Source organism: Nicotiana attenuata, unplaced genomic scaffold (assembly GCF_001879085.1).
Source record: "Nicotiana attenuata strain UT unplaced genomic scaffold, NIATTr2, whole genome shotgun sequence".
In the NCBI taxonomy this organism is placed as follows: domain Eukaryota; kingdom Viridiplantae; phylum Streptophyta; class Magnoliopsida; order Solanales; family Solanaceae; genus Nicotiana; species Nicotiana attenuata.
In genome coordinates, this window is record NW_017675134.1 from 42,363 (window position 1) to 62,885 (window position 20,523).

Sequence of the window (20,523 nt, forward strand, 5' to 3'; positions counted from 1 at the left end):
TAAGTTTTTACTAAATTTTACGTAAAAATTTACTAAATTTTAAGTTTTAAGTAGTAAAATTTAAATTTATAGGTAAATATTAGATTTACGAAAAAAGTTAAAAAAAAAAAAAAAAAAAGCAAATCGAAAAAAAGTGAAAGTTTTTTTCATGGCCAAATGGGCTCTTAATAGTTCTCTTTATTTTTATCTGAAAAGGGGCAAAAATGTCCTTGAACTATTTGAAATAGCTCAAAAATACACTCCGTTTATTTTTGGTACCAAAACTATCCCTGCGGTATATGTTTTGGACCACAAATGCCCCTTAAAACATTAGCCTTGCCGTTGAAGCTGACATGACAGTCCAACTGGGTTAAATTTGCTTACATGGTCATCCACCTACGCAATCCGGCATGGCAAAAAGTTATTCTTTGTTTTTGAATCCTAATCACAAAAAAAGAAATCAGAAAATTTAAAAACACCAAAAATAGTTCTTCCATTATTCTTGTTTGAGTTGCTCTCGAACTTTGAAACTCCAATTTTGAAGTGTGCTAGAGTTTGTTTGAAGTTGTACCTGTGTGTCGAAGGATCGAGCTCATTGATTGAGTTTTAGGCTCAACAGATCTGAGGCTCAAATTTAATTCAAATGGTTGATTGTTGTTGGAAAACTTGTGTAACCATTCTTTGTGAGTCAAAATTTGAAAATAGTTGCTAATTTGAAACCTTTTTGGTGAAATTTCTTTTAGCTGTTGTTAGGTTACTTAAAATAATTGTTGTCAAATTTTAATGTAAATTACTTTGATATTGCAATTGAAGCTGAAAATTGAACCTTAACAATTGATTTCTTGGTTTGAACATCTGAGCTAAAACCCAAAAAAAAAAAAATCGTGGAAGAGTTCTTAAAAGCTTGATAATCTGAAAAAGCATTTTGTAAATTTATGATTGGTTTGATCTAAATATTACTAGGGATTGTTAGGTTGATGTTGTGAAGCTATAATAGATAAGCATCTAAAAATGTAGATCAAACTAATCATAAATTCACATAAGAGAACAATGAAGTTTTTTTAATCAAATCATAAACCCCAATCAAGAACTATTTTGGTATTTTTTAATTTTCTGATTTCTTTTTTGTGATAAGGATTCAAGAACAAAGAATAAACTTTTCGTCATGCTGGATTGCTTAGGTGGATGGCCATGTAAGCAAATCTAAGCCAGTTGGACTGCCATGTCAGCTTTAATGGCAAGGCTAACGTTTTAAGGGGCATTTGTGGTCCATAACATAGACGACAGGGATAGTTTTGGTACCAAAAACAAACGGAGGTTATTTTTGAGCTATTTCAAATAATTCAAGCACATTTCTGGCCCTTTTCCGTCTTTTTATTTCTCCTTCTTTATTAACTTTGGTTCGACATATTTGTGCTAATTTTCCTATCCATTACTTGTCATTTGTCCCTTTAATAGAAAATATCCAAAAAAAGAATCAAACTGCTAGGTATATACACAATAGGAAAATTTGTTCATATTTTAATGAAGATCATCTTAACAATCCGTCGTTCTTGCTTGTTGTTTGTTCTCTTTGTTTTGAAAGGTAATGCTTCCTAACAATTACAAATGTGACAAAAGAATTTGCAAAAATCTGATGATCCGTTCTCTTAGCAAGACAAGGAACGTTGATTTGATAGTTATGTTTCTCAATCGATCGAAGATTTTAATTAAGAGAAATAAGATATCTTGTTCTATAAAAATTTAGAATGACTATCATATTATATGTATTATAGATTTCATCTGTAACATAAAATTTAAACACGAGATGCTAATGCAATAAACGATGTTACTAATCAAAAATATACCAAGGGTAGTTGGTACTTCTAGTTTAACTTGCGAAATGGATATTCCAAGATTTATTACATCAAAATTTGTATAACATTGACACAAAGGAACTAGTTTTACTCCATGCAATGATTGCTACATACTATATAATGAACCATTTAACATATAACTTGGTTTCTGTACTGTATTACCCTATATATCGACTGGCACAAAATGTATCTGATCCCATGAGTCCTGATAATCTATCTCCGAGAGTTCCGAGAATTGAGAGACTCGAAGCGAGCAGCAAGTGTGTCGTAGTCAGGCAATTTGGGATGAACCCGAGGTACTTGTGGTGCAGGCCGGTTGGGGGCTCGGTTGGAACCTGTTGTGGCTTCTTCAGTTTCTATCTCTTCATCCCCATCTGATTCATCAAACTTGATACCTGAACGTGAGGATGGAACATTATAGCTGTGCCTTCTATAGAACTTTCCACCATTAGCATCAGTAGGTGGGCTGTGTTGATATGTATTGCCAATCGGTGGATCTTCCATCTCAATTTCCTCATCACAATCTGAATCATCATCATATTTCACATCGGAATTTGAGGATGGAACATTATAGCTATGTCTCCTATAGAATTTCTGTGATCTTTTCATATCTATTGGCACCTCTTCGCCAGAAGAACCATGAGTATGTTCAGGATTCCTCATGTTCTTACTCCAATGATCATCATACAGATCAACTATAGACTGAGATGTTGGTGCAACATCATTTCGAGAAAACTTGGGGACAGGAGCACCAGAAACAAAAGGAATATTGTCAACAGTTGCATTATTCATAGAGTGATGACGACCAGTAGATGCTTTTGCATCTTTACTGGCCAAATATGCAGCTGCTTCAGCAGCCGCAATGGCTTGCTTGGCAGATTCAGCAGCTGCTTTAGCCGCTGATGCTGGGTCGTCAAATATGGTGACTTTCGATTCTCCATCATCTGAAGCCCTGTAGTAGTTTCAGGAGATGGATTCTGACATCAGCCAAGTCAAAGATTTTGTTTAAAGGAACAAAAGCAGAATCTTTTTTTTTTTGCAGAAAAAGGGAATAACAAATCCAAATTTCAATCAGTTGAATGAATACCTCGGAAGGTAATTAGTCTCAGCAGGTTGCTTTGAATTCCTTGGAAGGTTATTAGGCTCAGCAGGTTGCATTGGGGTTGGCTTCAGGGGCAAGCTAGTGGCACTTACAAAGCCGTTGGGTCCGTCCTGGATCAAAGAGAATAGAAATCAGTTGGATGGTCATCAAACACGTTTGGCACCATAGACCGATGTATATGGATTTTGAGCGTGAGAGACATACTATACGCTCTTCTGGTGGCTTGAGAAGCTCCACCTCTGATTCTGCAGTGTCCCAATCAACCTGGTATTCCTTTGCTATTTCCTTCATGATTTTTAGTTTCACTTCACCGCTTGGAGTTTTCACAGAGAGTTTCTCAATGAGCTGTAACAACAATTTCCCACTTCTTTTAGGCCCTCCAAGTACACAAGTAATAGATATATTTATTAATGATAAAGAAAGCGATGAGTTTTTAAGAGAAGAAATATGATTACCGCTCGGTTTACACCAGCATTGGGTCGCAGATCAGTGGCTGCTGAAACAAAATCTTTCCCATATTTCTTCTCAAAAACATCTTTAATTCTCATCAATTCTGGAATATCTGAGCACCGGGGGGCTGCAAAAATCAAACTTGATATCCCCTCTTTCAGATCAGCTGGACATTCCCTGCAACAAGCAGATCAACAGAAAGCAAGGGTATCTGTGAGCTTTGTCCTGTACTCTTAACTAAAAATTTTGTTAAAAAGTAATTATACAGCTTGAGACACCTTACTTTTGCTTTGCAATAATAGGAAGTCTAGCCACAATAAGTTCACAGAAGAGCTCGAGGAACTCATTTGCTTGTAATATGTTTTGTTCTCTTATCACGTGTTCAACCTACAAAGGTGAAGAATGTGAATGTTCTTTCCAAATGATTAGCACAAAGAGTCAATATATGGACAACTTCTTTAAAAGGATCATAAACAAAGGAAATAAGAATATTCTAGTTTAACTTGAACAAAGAAGATTTCATACTAAAATCAGATGTTGGATATCAAAATAAAAGTAGAGGTATCCCCATATTACATTATATGATGGGTCTGTTTAAGCAACTTCAAGATCATCCAACAGACAACAACAACAACAACCCGGTGATAACAAGATCATCCAACAGAGCAAAATTAAAATTGGAATTTGGAAAGGCTTTGCATTAAATAAAAGAGCTCTTTACTATCGCATTGATTAGTCTACAAAAACAGAAAGTTCTTATAGCAGAGGTACCTTGGTCTGAAATATTAGTAATACCTACATGTCATGTATAGCAAGAGATGTAAAAAAGATGGGAGGAGGAGGGGAAACTTCAGTAGTTCAATCCCATGGTAAAAAATAATAAATTGTAGCAAAATCCTATAGTTTTAAAGTAAACACAAGTGTTACAGAATGAGAAAGAGCATAAACACAGTCAAGCTAATTCAACAAGATTATCTCAATCACTTTCTCCAAGTTTTGGTGAGACGCACCAACAAAAAGGTCATTAAAAAGAAGTCATCTGCTATAAAGAAATATCTCTGTAGAAACCCTATAATATTTTTAAAAAGCAAAATTTATGTCTTAAGCTAAATGATCCACAAGGGTTTCATTACTAATTCTAAGCAGTAACAATACAGCTTACCACGAGACATGATATAGCAAATCCCCCATTCAATTACTCAAAGAAATTGCCAAATAAAGCTAATTTCCAGGTTACATACACATCATTGGATCAATCAATCAGCTACGCCTCAACCCCATTTCAGAATTCAGAGATTATATAAGAACATAAAGAAAGAAAAGATTCAGAAAAAGGAAAGATTACCCGAATACGAGCAGTGGCATCCTGACGGGACTCAAGAAGCATAGCAATGTCTCTCCTCATTTGCCGTACAACCACCTCCCTCTTGTTCCTCAACAATTTTATCCTCGCCACCGCCATCTTCGCCATTGTCTTGCTGCATACACACACACACACACACACACACAAAAGAACAATAACAAAGTTACAGTAAATTTGATTTCTTTTTTCCAAGAAATAAAGTTTAGGGGGGCATAGGGAAATTCACCATTTAGAGGAATTGAAGGTTCTGCAGAAGAGAGATAGACCCATCTTCACGGCCTTCTTGCAGTGCTTGGTGGCAACGCTTGCTGCTGTCATTTTCTTCCTCAAAAAGAGAGCAAAGCAAGTTGTGAGAAGAGTGTAAATGGTGGGATGGTAGTGAAGAAGAGACGGACAGAGTTGTATGTGTAACGGTCGTCTGGGCTGTAAAGAAAAATATGATGAGTATAACAAAATAATGAGAATGGGTGAAAAAAATAATCAAAATAATGAAAATGGACGACGTGGCCATTTTAGTGGGGCCCAGCGAGGAGCCACGACCGACATTAGACAAAAGAGCCGTTATTTTATTGACGATTTGGCATTTTGGTTCATCGTTTCTAGGGCTCTTATTATGGGCCTTCGAGGATCCGATGTTAGATTCAAGGTTGGGATTTTTTTTGGAAAACTACCGGCTATATCCATTTATAAGTAGCTTATTATAAAAATTGATCAATTCATAAAATATTATTAATATTAGTCAATTAGCTATTTGTAGCAAAAAAATGGTCTAATTTTTGCTTTCTTTTGAGTGGGTGTTATTAGAATAGATTGGATACATCTGAAGGAGCTTGAATCTCAGTTTTGGGATGATTTGGTGAAGTTTTGAGGTGGTTTGAATTGAAAATTTGAAGTAAAAACTGAAGATAAAAAAAATGATATGTGTATCACATATGTATCATATTTGTATCAGTTTGTGTATCACATGTATACATGTGGCTGAGATACATGTTTGATACATGTTCGCAGAAGAATTATTTGAACTCGATTTAACTACGAATTTTGATACAAAACCAGTCCAAATCATCTCCAATCTTCCTCAAATTTTGTTTGACTTACCTATCTATTTTCAATGAATTTTAACTATACCCATTGAAAATGTTTCTTTTTTGCTTAGATTTTTGGAATATTCTATATATTTTTTTTTTGTATTTCATCACCTTATTTGCTACCTCATCCATGAAATTTCATTTCCGTCTTGCATCTAATGTTGCTAATCATGCTTAAAAATATGGAAGGAGATTTTTGCATGTGATTCTTTGAGAGAAAGAACCTTATTTATTTGATTTTTCAATTTTTATATGTGCTTGGCTAGTTTTGGTAAGTCTATGACTAATGGCTAGAGATTTAAGTTGAAACTTCTTTGGGACATTTGTGTAAGTTTTCCATTTTTTTTTCACATATAAAAATAACATAATATTTATTCGATTTAATTGAATTTTTGGATTTTTAAAAAGTAGAGAGTGTATGACCCAAAATTTAGATCTAGGTTTCTACAATTAGATTTATAATGTGAAAGGGTTAATCTTAGCCAATATTAATATCTAAATGATAGACCAAGTGTATTTATGAAAAAAAAAAATAACAATAATGGTGTAATGAGTGACTCAAGAATATGAAAGATGGCAATAAATAACAATAAATGATATTCAAGTAAATAAATGAGTAGAAGTCACTCGACAAAGGTAAGATTCCCCAATAATTCCTCTGACAATGATGGATAATGAGAAGCATTTGAATTTTTCAATCCTTCTTGGATCGGGAAAAAAAGATAGATAAATATGTAAAAAGGTGAAATCTGTATGTATATGATAAAGAGAGAATCTCCAGAGAATGTCAATGTGTTGTTCTTTACAAAAAGTGTCCAATCCCATCTATAACTACATATCTTTCTCTTTATAAGGGTTCATGGGCCACAAAACCCTAGATAGTACAACTAAAAGGAATATTTACTGGAATATTTTCTAAGGAATAGTAATCCTAGAACTAGTCGTTACTGCTTTCCGAAAAGGAGTGCTTGTCCTCGTCCTCATCTTCTATCGAGTCACTTTGATCTTGTCAACAATCTGTTATCTTCTCGTGACGTCGATCCTTTGAGGTCGAGTCATTGTATCCTATCGACGACACGTGGCATCCTCCAAAGGTTTCCTTTATGGTGACAAGTCAACATATAAATGATATTTTTCGCCCATACACACTCATGCTCTTAAAATCCTGAATACGCCTATGACTTTATATGTATATTGTATATATTCTCATACGCAGGGAGTACTATATTGGGTAATTAAAAATTTTCCTAATAATAATTAAGTTTAGTATTTTACATAATTAGGTAAAATCTCAAGGTTGGTTTCGAACATTGAGCTTTGGGCCTTCCTAGGAAAATGTCTTTCTGCTTCTGTTTGCTGCCTTCACCGTTTTCGTTTTTTAATAGTTTTTCCTTTTCACATTGCTTTCCCTTGACCTTTTTCACATTGCTGTCTTCACCGTTAAGATATCAATTTCATGTTTTTTCTTTTTCATGTTTCATTTAGGAATTACTCAAGGAAATATTGTTCATTTGTTATAAGAAAGAAAGCTTGATTGAAGCGGACAAGTTTTTATGCAGAGGATATTGTAATATAATTTTTGATGATGCGTTATGACCGATCACGATAACCTATTCACTTGGGCATTGAAATTTGCATGGACATCCACTTGGTACCGCATCATTTTCTTTTCTCTTCCATGATATAATTTCCAAATTTTGGTCCAAATTTTTGTTACGCTGTTGTCAATTTTCTCCGCACTTATTTGATAAGTGTATGGGTCAAAATCTTGCTGAGAAAGTTGGGCGTCGGAAGATCGTAAGGTGAAAAGACTATGTTCCGATTTGGGCGGATAGGCCGAGGTCGACCAAAGCCCAACAATACGAGCAGTCGCTGAGCGAGCCGTAGAGGTCGAGTAACGAAGACACTACTAGAAATCCGGTAATTAGCGACCAAAAAAACCGACCAACTTTGGTCGGTCTTGGCCAATTACCGACCAAAATGCGACCAAATACGCTTGGACAGTATTTTGGTGGTCGCTTTAGTATACCGAGTTACCGACCAAAGTTGGTCGGAAATTACCGACCAACGTTGGTCGGTAAATTAAATTCAAAAAAAAAATATTGCAAAAAAAATAAAACCGACCAAAGTTGGTCGGTATTTTAATTATGTAATCAAAAGATTCACCGTCTGGGAATCAAACCGGGGTGTGTACTGTGGCAGGATACTATTCTACCACTAGACCATTGGTGCATTTTATTTTAAGATTGTCTTTTTATTTATTTATACTCTTTAATTGTATTTTTGCACGAAAATAACCGACCAAAGTTGGTCGGTTTTATTAAAAATAAAATTACTGACCAAAGTTGGTCGTTTTTTTTTAATATTAATTTTTATTTATTTTAATTGAAAAAACAGACCAAAGTTGGTCGGTTTCTTGAAAAATATATTTCGCAGGACTCAAAAATAGTTTTCCGTATTTTTGCGCCAAAGAAAACCGACCAAAGTTGGTCGGTTTCGTAAAAAAAAATTAAAAATTAAAATATTTTGAAAAACCGACCAACTTTGGTCGGTTTTTGGCCGGTTTTTTTACCGACCAAAGTTGGTCGGTTTTTGCCAAATTTCTAGTAGTGAGAGTAGGAAACGGCTAAGTAGTCTTGGAACTAGTGACAGGAATATTCTCCTGGATATTCCCCTTGTTGTACTTTTTAGGATTTTTGGAGAATATCACATATAAATAGAAAAGGAGAGAGAAGAAAAAGGGGGGCACATGAGATTGAATCAGAGAAAACTATTGTAAGAAGTTGACCCTTGGACGGGTAGCCAGGCAAGAACTGCTACGTTTCTTGGACGCCTACTCGGGCTACAACCAAATCCTCATGGAGGAAGAAGACCAGGAAAAAACCACCTTCATCACCCATCAGGGGACGTCTGCTACAGAGTGATGCCGTTCGGGTTAAAAAATGCGGGGCAATGTACCAGAGGCTAGTGACCAAAATGTTCAAATATCAACTCGGCAAGACCATGGAAGTTTATATTGACGACATGTTGGTCGAGTCAAAAAGAAAGGAAGACCATATCGACCACTTGAGGGAGGCCTTTGACGTACTCAGAAGGTACCGCATGAAGTTAAACCCCGAGAAGTGTGCTTTCGGCGTAACATCTGAAAATTCCTTGGCTTCATGGTATCAAAACGAGGCATCGAGGTCAATCCCGACCAAATCAAGGCCATAGAAGGAATCCCAGAAAATCTAACCAGCAAAAAACAAGTGCAAAAGCTGACCTGCCGAATAGCCGCCTTGTCAAGGTTCATCTCGCGGTCATCCGATAGGTGCCACAATTTTTTTGGTGTACTCAAAAAGGATAACGGACTCCAATGTAATGTCGAATGCGTCACCGCCTTAAAAGAACTGAAGGCCTACCTGTCTTCGCCACCGTTGCTCGCCAAGGCAGAACTCGGAGAATGCCTTATTGTCTACTTGGCCATGTCCGTTGTCGCGGTAAGTGCAGTCCTGGTACGAGAAAATAAAGGTACGCAATCTCCAATCTATTACATCAGCAAAACTTTGGTTGACGCTGAAACGAGGTACCCCCACCTCGAGAAGCTAGCTCTAGCCCTGGTCGTAGCTTCACGGAAGCTTAGACCTTATTTCCAGTGCCACCCTATCTCGATGGTCATGACTTTTCCTTTAAGGAGTATCTTGCACAAACCCGAATTGTCGGGTAGATTGACTAAGTGGGTCATAGAGTTGAGCGAGCACGATATAACCTATCAGCCGCGAACAACGATAAAGTCGCAAGTTCTTGCCGACTTCAGTGCAAAGATAATGTCCGAAGTCAAAAGGGAAACCGCCATTAGTTCTACCGAAGTACACGACTAATGGGTCTTGTACACCGATGGCGTTTCTAACGCATCAGGATCTGGACTAGGACTCTTGCTCGAGGTCCCAACAGGCGAAGTCGTTCGCCAATCCACACGATGCCCTGATATGACTAACAATGAGGCCGAGTATGAGGCCGTGATTGCAGGGTTAAAATTAGCACTCAAATACGGAGCACGACGAGTCATCCTTCAATGCGACTCGCAACTCGTTGTTAATCAGGTCACGGGGACTTTCCAAATTAAGGAGCAACGGTTATGGAAATATCAGGCCGAAATTTGCAAACTATTACACGAGTTCGACGAATGCCAGCTCGATCAAATACCTCGAGCACAGAACATCAAAGCGGACGGTCTCGCCAAATTGGCAGCGGCCACCAAAAGCATAACCGGAGAAGGGGACATGGTCATTCTCCTCCATTCATCGCTAGACCAAATTGAGGTACGCTCTATAAACCTAACTTGGGACTTGCGCAATCGTATTATCTCATACTTGCTTGACGGAGTGATCCCACCCGACAAAAAAGAAGCCAAGAAGCTTAGAACGCAGGCGGCCAGGTACAGCATTGTCAATAACGACTTGTACAAAAGAACATTGGGTGGGCCCCTAGCAAAGTGCTTAGAGCCAAATCAAACACGGCGCGCCCTCGAAGAAGTACACGAAGGCCACTGCGGAGCTCATACTGGCAACCGAGCTCTCGTTAGATGCCTCATACGGGCATGCTACTATAGGCCCACGATGAAGAAGGATGCTGCCGACTTCGTCAAAAGATGCGAGCAATGCAAAAAGTACGCCCCCATGATTCACCAAGCGGGCGAACACCTTCATTCAGTCATCTCGCCCTGGCCTTTCATCAAATAGGGAATGGACATCGTCGTACCCCTCCCCGCGGGAAGAGATAATGTACGATTTCTTTTAGTATTAACTTACTATTTCTCCAAATGGGTAGAAGCAGGTGCATTCGCCCAAATACGCGAACAAGAAGTAATCACGTTCATATGGAGAAACATCATATGTCGCTTCGGCATCCCCAAAGAAATCAGTTGCGACAACGGTCCCCAGTTCATTGAAAAAAAGACCGTCGAGTTCTTCGAAAAATGGCACATCAAGAGAATACTCTCCACGCCATATCATCCCGCAAGCAACGTTCAGGCGGAATCCTCCAACAAAACAATATTGAATATCATGAAAAAGAAACTCGAAAATGCCAAGGGACTGTGGCCAGAAGTGTTACCAGAAGTGTTATGGGCATATCGAACCTCGCCAAAGACGAGCACTGGGGAAACGCCATACTCACTAGTCTATGGGACTGATGCAATGATACCAGTTGGGGTGGGGGAGCCCAGTCTAAGATCCTCAAATAAAAGCGGGCCAAGCAACAACAAGAATAGAAGGCAAGACCTCGATGAAGCCGAAGAGCGAAGAGACATGGCCTACATAAGAATGATAGCCCAAAAACAACAGGCAGAGCGGTACTACAACAAAAAAGCCAAAATCAGGCCACTCAAAGTCGGGGACTACGTACTCAAAGCCAAAACACAAGCAAGCAAAGACCCAGAGAAGGCAAACTGGGAACCAATTGGGATGGCCCATACAAAATCAGGGCGGCAGCAAGCAAAGGGTCATTCCAGCTGGAAACAATGGAAGGAAAATTACTACCAAACAATTGGAACGTCGTCCACCTCAAATACTTCAACTTCTAAGGATAGACGTCTCCCGAGTCGTACTCTTTTTTCCCTTACCTGAGTTTTGTCCCAATTGGGTTTTCTCGGGGAGGTTTTCAACGAGGCGACGAAGAGAGTGTCTCGGAGTTTAAGTATAAGTTCATCGCTCGACCTATCAACTACTTTTCCAGGTCGACTAATGAAGGGACTAGATAGACTGGGACTTCGGAAAAACATGCAAACTTCAACGTATGTAAAATTCTCCAATGTATGTAAACTTCTCCAATGAATGTATAAACGAAGAGAAATATGCAAACACATGAGTTTTTCATCTCTACCAAGTTCCTATATTACGCCAAGAGTCAAACATTCAACCTCACTCGAATCGACTCACATTCGACCTTGTTCGAATTTATTTACATTTGACCTCGTTCGAATCACTTAAAGAGTCAAACATTCGACCTCGCTCGAATCGACTCACACTCGACCTCGCTCAAATTTATTTATATTCGACCTTGTTCGAATCACTTGAGAGTCAAACATTTGACCTCGCTCGAATCGACTCACATTCGACCTCGCTCGAATTTATTTGCATTCGACCTCGTTCAAATCACTTAAGAGTCAAACGTTCGACCTCGCTCGAATCGACTCACATTCGAGCTCGCTCGAATTTATTTACATTCGACCTCGTTCTGACTCACATTCGAGCTCGCTCGAATTTATTTACATTCGACCTCGTTCGAATCACTTAAAGAGTCAAACATTTGACCTCACTCGAATTGACTCACATTCGACCTCGTTCGAATTTATTTACATTCGACCTCGTTCGAATCACTTAAAGGGGCAAACATTTGACCTCGCTCGAATCGATTCACATTCGACCTCGTTCGAATTTACTCACATTCGACCTCACTCGAATCGACTCCCATTCGACTCCGTTTGAATTCATTAACATTCGACCTTGTTCGAATCACTTAAAGGGTCAAACATTCGACCTCGCTCGAATCGACTCACATTCGACCTCGCTCGAATCAACTCACATTCGACCTTGTTCGAATTTACTTACATTCGACCTTGTTCGAAGCACTAAAAGAGTTAAACATTCGGCCTCACCCGAATCGACTCACATTTGACCTCGCTCGAATTAACTCACAATCGACCTCGTTTGAATTTACTTACATTCAACCTCGTTCAAATCACTTAAAGAGTCAAACATTCGACCTCACTCGAATAGACTCACATTCGACCTTGCTGGAATTTATTTACATTCGACCTCGTTCGAATCACTTAAAGATTCAAACATTCGACCTCACTCGAATCGACTCACATTCAACCTCGCTCGAATTTATTCACATTCGACCTCGTTCGAATCACTTAAAGAGTCTAACATTCGACCTCACTCGAATCGACTCACATTCGACCTCGCATTTATTTACATTCGAACCTCGTTTGAATCACTTAAAGAGTCAAACATTCAACCTCGCTCGAATCGACTCACATTCGACTCCGTTCGAATTCATTAACATTCGACCTTGTTAGAATCACTTAAAGGGTCAAACATTCAACCTCGCTCGAATCGACTCACATTTGACCTTGCTCGAATCAACTCACATTCGACCTTGTTCAAATTTATTTACATTCGACCTCGTTGGAATCACTTAAAGGGTCAAACATTCGACCTCGCTTGAATCGACTCACATTAAACCTCGTTTGAATCACTTAAAGAGTCAAACAATCGACCTCACTTGAATCGACTCACATTCGACCTCGCTCAAATTTACTTAAATTCGACCTCGTTCGAATCACTTAAAGAGTCAAACATTCAACCTCACTCGAATCGACTCACATGCGACCTCGCTCGAATTTATTCACATTCGACCTCATTCGAATCACTTAAAGAGTCAAACATTCTATCTCACTCGAATCGACTCACATTCGACCTCGCTCGAATCAACTTACATTCGATCTCGTTCGAATTTACTTACATTCGACCTTGTTTGAATCACTTAAAGAGTCAAACATTCAACCTCACTCGAATCGACTCACATTCGACCTCGCTCGAATTTATTTACATTCGACCTCGTTCGAATCACTTAAAAGGTCAAACATTCAACCTCGCTCGAATCAACTCACATTCGACCTCGCTCGAATTTATTTACATTCGACCTCGTTTGAATCACTTAAAGAGTCGAACATTCGACCTCGCTCGAATCGACTCACATTCGACCTCGCTCGAATTTATTTACATTCGACCTCGTTCAAATCACTTAAAGAGTCAAACATTCGACCTCACTCGAATCGACTCACATTCGACCTCGCTCAAATTTATTTACATTCGACTCTTTCGAATCACTTAAAGGGTCAAACATTCGACCTCGCTCGAATTGATTCACATTCGACCTCGTTCGAATTTACTACATTCGACCTCACTCAAATCGACTCACTTTCGACTCCGTTCGAATTCATTAACATTCGACCTTGTTCGAATCAACCAGCGTTCGACCTCGCTCAAATTAATTGACATTCGACCTCGGTCGCGTTAACTAAGTCAGGAACTCTTACAAAGGAAAAAGCATACGAAGAAAAACGAAAAGAGCCAAAAACATACAGCAAAAAGACAATAGTCATTCCATTCCAAAATAGAGAATATCTTACAAAGGGCCAAAAAGACCCCCCTTCAAAAAAGAATAAGAGAAAAGAGCAAGAAACTAAGTACAAAAAAATCACACTGCATCATCTCCGCCTGCGCTATCGCCACCTTCACCGCCCGGCCCAGCAGCACCATCTCCACCCTCGCCATTTAAGTACTCGTCTTCGTACCAAGCATCTGGCTCAATCTCGTCCAAATCTTCCTCATCATCGTCCATCCCGGGCGTGCCGAGGTCATAGCCGCAAGCGGCACGAGCTGCACGTACCTTAACACGAGCATCCTCAAACTCCGACTCAGAGGCTTTCTCGGCCGCCGTCAAACCTCTGTATATGTCAAGATGAGCCTCAGCATGGACCCATTTCTCGTACAAGTCTTGTGGGTCATTGGGATACGTGGAAGCATAAGAGGTAGACGGCTGAGCCTGTTGTTGCGCTTTCTCGGCCTTAAGGACAGCTATCTGCTCGTTCAAATCCTGAACGTCTTCTTCCAGTCCGCCTATCCGCTCTTCGAGCCTCGCCTCTTTAAGATCAAAGGTCTCTGCTTCACTAGCCCGCTATGATCTGAAGACGCGGAGGGTGCCCGCTAGCGCCGTTGCCTCCGCCACAACAACCGATCTAGCTCTCTCAACTCGTTCCAACTCCGTAGCTTTGGCAGCCAGCTCGTCCCTTAAGACGTTAACTATAGTTGCGCTCTGCTCAAGCTCGGCCCGTAAAGACGTCACCTGAGCTTGGAGGTCGATGCACTCAGCCATGACCCCCTTGCTCACCTCGAGCTCATCGTTCTTGGTCCTTAACGTCTCTTCAATCTCAGTGCACCTGCCAATAATCCTCATGAGCTCGTCATCCTTCTCCTTTAACTCGTCATCTTTCACCTTCAACTCCTCATTCTTCAACCTCAGATCGTCACGGAGGGTTGGGAACAAAGCGTCCTCACCAAGCATATGGACCAAGGCTTTGTGCTTGGTACGGTACTCTCTGTATTTTGACTCCATCTTCTTGTAGAGTCTCATCCTCTTCTCCTCCCGACGGGCGCTCTCAATCTCCAAGATGAGGGTCTGATAAATAGATGGAAAAGGGTCAGCAAAGACAAATAACGCAAAAGGAAGAAGAAATTGAAACGCTAAAAGGGGACTTACTCGCAAGGTCATCCCAGAAATGCCTAACGACAGGTACGCATCCTTCAGCTTCTGCAAGGTTCTGTTCTCGGGCTCTGCGCATAGAGGGGCTAAAGCTGGAACCACGCTCTCCGAGTTGATCAACAAGTCAAAATCCATGGGAATGACAATATTCGAGTGGACCCCTCGGTCCTCACCTCCACTCGAGTAAATCTCTCCTCGAAAGTTCGTACCTCCTCGGGGTCGATATCAGAACCAGACCTGTCATCCTCCACGGGGACCATTTTTCCTCTACCACCAGCAAATGATGAGCCAACTTCGGCTGCCCCCGGTCTTTCCATTTTCGCAACTATCTCCGCCGTCTCCAACGGCCTAGCTTTCGCGACAATCTTCGGTGGGGGAGCAGTCCCCGTGGCTGAAGTGCACGTCGCCTCCACATCCACGATCATGGCCTGTTCGGGTACGACCAAGGCCTCTACTCGTCGCCTCTTCAATGGCGCCGCTTCCTCCTCGCCAGGGGAAGATTCATCCACTAAATGAACCACCGGGCAAGCTGGGAATTTCCACTGACGGAGTGGCCGTCTGATGACCAGGCTCACTTAATATCGGAGTCTGGGAAGAAGTATTTCGCACAGACTCGGCCAACACGAACTGCATCCCAGCCGAAGCAATGGCCTGACGAAATGCGGGGATAGGAGCCTTCACCTTCTTAGAAGTTCTCCGACCTAGCATCAAATGAAAATCATAAAAATGGCAAAAAGCCACGCACCACAGCAAAAGCGAAATAGTTATAAGGGCAAAACCCGACTTACCGGTCAAGGGCTTGAGCCCGAATCTCTTGTTGAAGGACGCCCAGTCACGGATCCCTACGGTATAAGGCAAAATACGGGCCACCCAATCACTGATATCGGTGACCAAAGATGGGGGATGTCTCTCAGCTGCAAAGGGAAAAACGACATAACAAGTCACGAATCACGAAGAGAAGGGAATAACGTACTCCAAATAACAATACTTACGAGCAAAATTCCATTGTTCAAGAAAGTCGCTAGGGTTTGCCACCACGTGCTCGATTTTAATGAAGAAATAATGGGCCCAAAACCGGCGGTTCGTCCCGTCATCCATCCCCGCCACCAACCCTTTGGTTCCGCGGTGGCTGAGGTGAATCATCCTGCCCCTATGGAAGCTCGGCCCGAAGAGATGCAGAAGATGGCGGATAGAGACTTCGCAGCCGGCGAGCTCCACAAACTTCGCCAACATAAGGAAGATCTTATAAAGGTAGGAAGAGAGCTGTGCCGGGCAGATACGGTAGTAGCGGTAGAACTCCTCCGCCAACGGAGAAAGAGGAAGAGAATAGCCTATATGGAACGTGTAGGCGTAAAACGCACAATACCCAGGCCTGTGAACTTGAATCACGTCGTCTCCGGCCGGAACCAGGTCAACGTGGGCTGGAATGTCGTATTTGGACCTAAGGACGGCAAGGTGTTTCGCCTCCACCTCTGACTTTGCACATTTCGGTTCAAGGGTGGGTTCCATAGAAAAGTCAGACCTGGAAGTAGGGTTACGAGGAATGATCTCCTCCACAGTGGGAAAGCTTTCATCCTCTACCACCGCTGATTCCCCGCCACCAGAAGGCATGGCCACCGATAATAGAGTAGGGTCAGAAATTATCTCAGCGTTGGGGGTCACAGTAGCCATTTTTCGATGATGTGTATACGAGGGGACAGAAAAAGAAGAAACGGTGTCAATGGAAGCAGTTACAGGAAGCAAGAACACAAGAAGGAGAAAAGGAAGCAAGTGCAGGGCTGAAGAAACTAGAAGAATGCAAAAGTTTCATTGAGAAGTTTTCCCCTCTTTATTTATAGACCTCAGGGGCGTTCGAATCGATGCAAGCAACCGCCAGTGGCCCTAGAATCGAAACGACAAGGACTCGAGGAACGATGCAACGCATCGGAAAGATGCGCAATGATGACGCATGCATTGTGACGTCATCCTGCACCAACCCCATGACCCACGAATCTCAAAGCGACATGTCATTACTTCGGCAACGGATACCTCCACTCGATCACCACGCCAAAAATTTCTTCACAAATCGCTGACTGAAACGGTCCACTCATCGGGGCCGACCAGAAAGCAACCCCGACAAGCGGAGGGACTAACTGTATGGGTCAAAATCTTGCTGAGGAAGTTGGGCGTGGGAAGATCGTAAGGTGAAAAGACTGTGTTCCGATTTGGGCGGATAGGCCGAGGTCGACCAAAGCCCAACAACGAGCAGTCGCTGAGTGAGCCGTAGAGGTCGAGGTCGAGTAGCGAAGAGTAGGAATAACGGCTAAGTAGTCTTGGAACTAGTGACAGGAATATTCTCCTGGATTTTTCCCTTGCTGTACTTTTTATGATTTTTAGAGAATATCACATATAAATAGAAAAGGCGAGAGAAGAAAAAGGGGGGCACGTGAGATTGAATCAGAGAAAACTATTGTAAGAAGTTGACCCTTGAAAGAAAATACAAAGTTCACCTTTCCATGGTGAATGATTTTATCGATTATTCTTCCCTTTCACTCACATGATCCAAGAAAGCATTGCTCATATTCTTGTTTACTGCCATATTTTGTTGTCAGAAGGAAGAATCTTCCACATCATTTGATATTTGGGTGAATTGTTCTTCCTATTTACATTTATTGTCATTTTTCATATTTATTGCTCATTACTCATTCTTCATTTACTCTCTAAAGTGCACATTTAATGATTGAATACATCACTCTGAGCACTAGGAAAACTGTATCACCCAAACTTTAAGCTGGATCTAAGAATTATTATGCTTGACTAGGATTTATCTTTCACCTTAGTTATTATTTAATTAGTTTAACAAAGAGTACTATACTTTTTGGTCAAACAATAAGAAGCAACAAAAATAAACTACGACTAATAAATACTTTAGTCTGATTACTAACTACTACTTAAAATCTCAATAAAGAATATTCACTCCCATGAGTCGGCCCTTTCTTTAGCGATCAGAAGGAAGGGAGATGATTTTTTCTTTTATATTGAACGAAACACTCTTGTTTGTGTCTAGAGTTGTAGATACATTATATTCGAGTTGTAAAAGATTCAATGTCTTCCTATGTTCTATCGATAACATCGCATTTTTGTTAGACATAAAACCTGCAGACTACTATGATATCCATCTCACAATAATTTTCAGAATGTTTCATACACCAGAAGGGACTAGGTCCATTTATGGATTGATTGAATAATAAATCCCAATACAGAATGGACATACACAAGGGACTAAATTCCTCTGATGGACTGAAATACTGAATGGACCTACCCATACCAGATCAGCCCATTTACAGCTACTTGTTACTTGCAGTCTTGCACTGTTGCACACAAACTTGGACATATTTGAATTAAATCCATATAATTCCAAATAATCACTAATCTTGGCCAGAATTAATTAGTACCTATACAAAATTTTGGCACTAATCTGTAGAAATTGGAATAACACAAAAAGCAGAAAGAGATACGACATGAGAAGAAGAGAAAGGGATTAGGAAATTGGAAAACTTTAGTCCATGTTTCTTAATCCTCTTCCCTTAGCTGCTAATACTATACACAAATATGTTCATTTACATGACTCAAGGGCTAGAAGTGACTCTATATCACAGCTTCAATCATTAAAAAAACTTGAACTGCGATGCATGACATTTTGCCAATATTTTATCTACTGAGTGAAAGTATGTTGAGTAGAGACACCCTTGTACGAATCAAAAGCCTAAACAACATCTCCAATCCATTTTCAAGATCCTCAATGCTACCCTCCAAATTCTCCAGATTTCTTTGTGCAAATTCAAAACTTTCCACTTCCTCTTCATGCCCAGAACCAGAAGCATGGTCCAACAAGTTGTTCAGTGCAGTGTCAACTTTCTCCAGCTCAGTCAGTTTTTCCCTCTGCCCTTCACTGCCTAACACCCCTTTGTGCACAATCTTTGAAACCAATGACCATTTATTGGACTTTGGTTTCGAGGCTGGCACAGAAAGAAACATTAGCAATGACTGAAAAGTAGAAATGGTTGTGAAACTCGCATCTTCAAGGACCCTTATTATGGCAGAAAGTTGGGATTCTGTGTTTGTGGCTGATGGGGTATTATCTATTTGTTTCAACATAGTAAGAGACTTTTCAATTTCCTTCTGAGTGTTTTTTCTTGAAAAAATATAAGCAGTAACACTTCCCTCAATGGTCAAAAAATCATCCCCTGCTTTACTTCTCCTAAGCGCAGATTGAAGTTCTCTTATGCTTTCTTTCAAACACATGACAGTATCCCTTGTGTTGCTGCAAATATCTATGAATCTAACAGATCTTTCCAACAACTCCTTCACAAAATTGTCATCTTGATGCTGAAGAAGTGCTCTTTGAGTCATTGGTAGAGCAAGAAGTTCCTCTATGCACTCGTATAATTCTACAAGCCCAGATAAAGCATTGTCGGTTTTTTCTACTGCTTTTGGAGATAAAGGAGAAGATGATTCCCAAGTTTTAATCTTGTTAAGAACTTGCTCAATCTTGATAGTGCTAGGATGTGATCTAGCAGGAAAGCTAACACAACGGGTACGATAAGGACTATGAGAATGAGACCTAGGTGAAAGAGCAGCCATTGTTCGAATTGAGAGGTTCATATTTCAAATTGTGTTATGTTACATGAACATTCCTTTGGCTTCTTTTTATATGCAAAAACTATTTGGAAACAGACAAAAGGTAGGAGAAATGAATAGTTAATTTGAAATAATGTATCAATGTGATGTACATGTGAAGCCAGTGTGGGTTTTTTAATTTCTTTTTGTAATGATTCTATCTGTCAAGGCTTCAACCAACAAACAAGAGTACCACTTTCATACTATATCAGTCATACATTAATAATGATTGGGATAGGGCATATCTCTCTTTAATTTATTTTATTATTTAATGGATTTATGTAGTACAAACTTAGATATTTTAAGCGTAAATTATACATCACCTTTCTCAAGCATCTAGACCACCGCCAACTCGGTCTTAACAAAGGTTCATTCATCCAGAAAAGGCGGTTGACATAGAGTAATGGGGTGGGCTCCTAAAAGTGTCTGGATTGGAGGAACTTTGGCGTTGGATATTAAAGCATATAGAAAGATTGAATTTAGAGAGATAGAGTGAGATCTATAGAAAGATCAATAGGTAGATATTGTGATGGTTAAGACAACTCATGAAGATACAAGGTTGTTGTGCACGAGTGGCATGCATGTTCTTTCACTGTTCCTAGGTCCACGTACCTGCCCAAATAATGTTATACTCCCTCCCGTTCACTCCAATTTACTTTTAACACGCACATTAAGGAAATACTAAATTCTATACAAAAATACTTACTATGACTA

The 20,523-nt window shown here is 40.2% G+C and overlaps 2 protein-coding genes across 2 annotated transcripts; both read right to left on the bottom strand.

The window, feature by feature from the left end:
* Positions 1-1,807: 1,807 nt before the first annotated feature.
* On the bottom strand, positions 1,808-5,189 carry LOC109219710. The gene is made up of 7 exons (XM_019384184.1): positions 4,977-5,189; positions 4,733-4,865; positions 3,671-3,774; positions 3,393-3,564; positions 3,142-3,282; positions 2,923-3,047; positions 1,808-2,787 (listed from the first exon to the last, which is right to left on the bottom strand). Exons 1-7 carry the CDS (start codon positions 5,066-5,068, stop codon positions 2,049-2,051), a joined length of 1,506 nt encoding a protein of 501 aa, XP_019239729.1. The 5' UTR covers positions 5,069-5,189; the 3' UTR covers positions 1,808-2,048.
* A 13,176-nt stretch (positions 5,190-18,365) lies between these two features.
* Positions 18,366-19,971, bottom strand: LOC109219711. The gene has a single exon (XM_019384185.1). The coding sequence runs from the start codon at positions 19,792-19,794 to the stop codon at positions 18,841-18,843; it is 954 nt and encodes a 317-aa protein (XP_019239730.1). The 5' UTR covers positions 19,795-19,971; the 3' UTR covers positions 18,366-18,840.
* Between the last annotated feature and the right edge of the window lie 552 nt (positions 19,972-20,523).

What these genes read in the sequence shown, in the direction of transcription:
- LOC109219710 (XM_019384184.1), bottom strand. Translation starts at nt 5,068, where the DNA reads ATGACAGCAGCAAGCGTTGCCACCAAGCACTGCAAGAAGGCCGTGAAG. An exon ending in ATGCCACTGCTCGTATTCGG is followed by an intron (nt 3,775 to 4,732) that starts GTAATCTTTCCT and finishes TCACCTTTGTAG; the next exon opens with GTTGAACACGTGATAAGAGA. An exon ending in AGCCACCAGAAGAGCGTATA is followed by an intron (nt 3,048 to 3,141) that starts GTATGTCTCTCA and finishes TCTTTGATCCAG; the next exon opens with GACGGACCCAACGGCTTTGT.
- LOC109219711 (XM_019384185.1), bottom strand. Translation starts at nt 19,794, where the DNA reads ATGAACCTCTCAATTCGAACAATGGCTGCTCTTTCACCTAGGTCTCAT.